General features: G+C 46.8%; 1 protein-coding gene across 1 annotated transcript in view; it reads left to right on the top strand.

Annotated features, from left to right (window-relative positions):
- Positions 1-767, top strand: part of ABCC4 (ATP-binding cassette, sub-family C (CFTR/MRP), member 4) — a 244,430-nt gene that overhangs the window by 103,450 nt on the left and 140,213 nt on the right. Inside the window, exons 12-13 of the mRNA XM_012647333.1 lie at positions 157-251; positions 474-560. Of these exons, the coding sequence (XP_012502787.1) occupies positions 157-251; positions 474-560 (182 nt within the window). The remainder of the gene's footprint in view (positions 1-156; positions 252-473; positions 561-767) is intronic.

Genomic DNA, 767 nt, shown 5'->3' with positions numbered 1-767 from the left:
TTTTTTGAAAGGGTGAAAGTTACAGTTTAGTCACCATGAAATATCTCCATTGCTGTTGATCAAATATTTGTATATGTTTGCAGAATTGATGCAAAATTTAGGACGATAGTAGAACACATTTTAAGTTATTCCCTCCCCCCTTTTTTTCCCATGTAGGATTTACAGCTTTTGGAGAATGGGGACCTGACTGTGATAGGAGACAGGGGAACCAACCTGAGTGGAGGGCAGAAGGCGCGTGTGAACCTCGCAAGGTAAAGCGAGCTTGCTCAGCCGCTCTGCTGGTGTCTTCTTCCTTCTAGAGCGGATTAACCTACTGAACTCACTTGCTCTGTGCTGGGCCCTGTGCGAAGCACCTGTCTGTGATTATTCCATTGGTGTTTGGAGTCTCCATCCAAGTTGTTGAACGTGTTGTGCTTCCTAGGTGGGAGCTGGGAAGTGTGGCGCCATCTGATGTCTCTTTACACGTTTTCTAGAGCAGTGTATCAAGACGCCGACATCTACCTCCTGGACGATCCTCTCAGTGCGGTCGATGCGGAAGTTGGCAAGCACTTGTTTGAACTGTGAGTTTCGTGTCATTTCTCCTTTCCAAGAACCCTTTGAGTTGGCTCAGGAAAGCCTGTGTACCTTCTGAAAATTTAGCTTGTCTTGCCCTGTGGGCTGGGCACCCCCTCACCCCCAATCCATTTTGGAGAACTTGTACTTGTAAGGAAGGAAAATATAGAAGGCGATTTCAGTGTGTTGAAGTGCGTGAGTTCATGCTTTAGGGA

The sequence above is a fragment of the Propithecus coquereli genome, unplaced genomic scaffold (assembly GCF_000956105.1).
Source record: "Propithecus coquereli isolate 6110/MARCELLA unplaced genomic scaffold, Pcoq_1.0 Scaffold262, whole genome shotgun sequence".
Lineage (NCBI taxonomy): Eukaryota > Metazoa > Chordata > Mammalia > Primates > Indriidae > Propithecus > Propithecus coquereli.
This window is presented reverse-complemented; position numbering and strand designations above follow the sequence as displayed.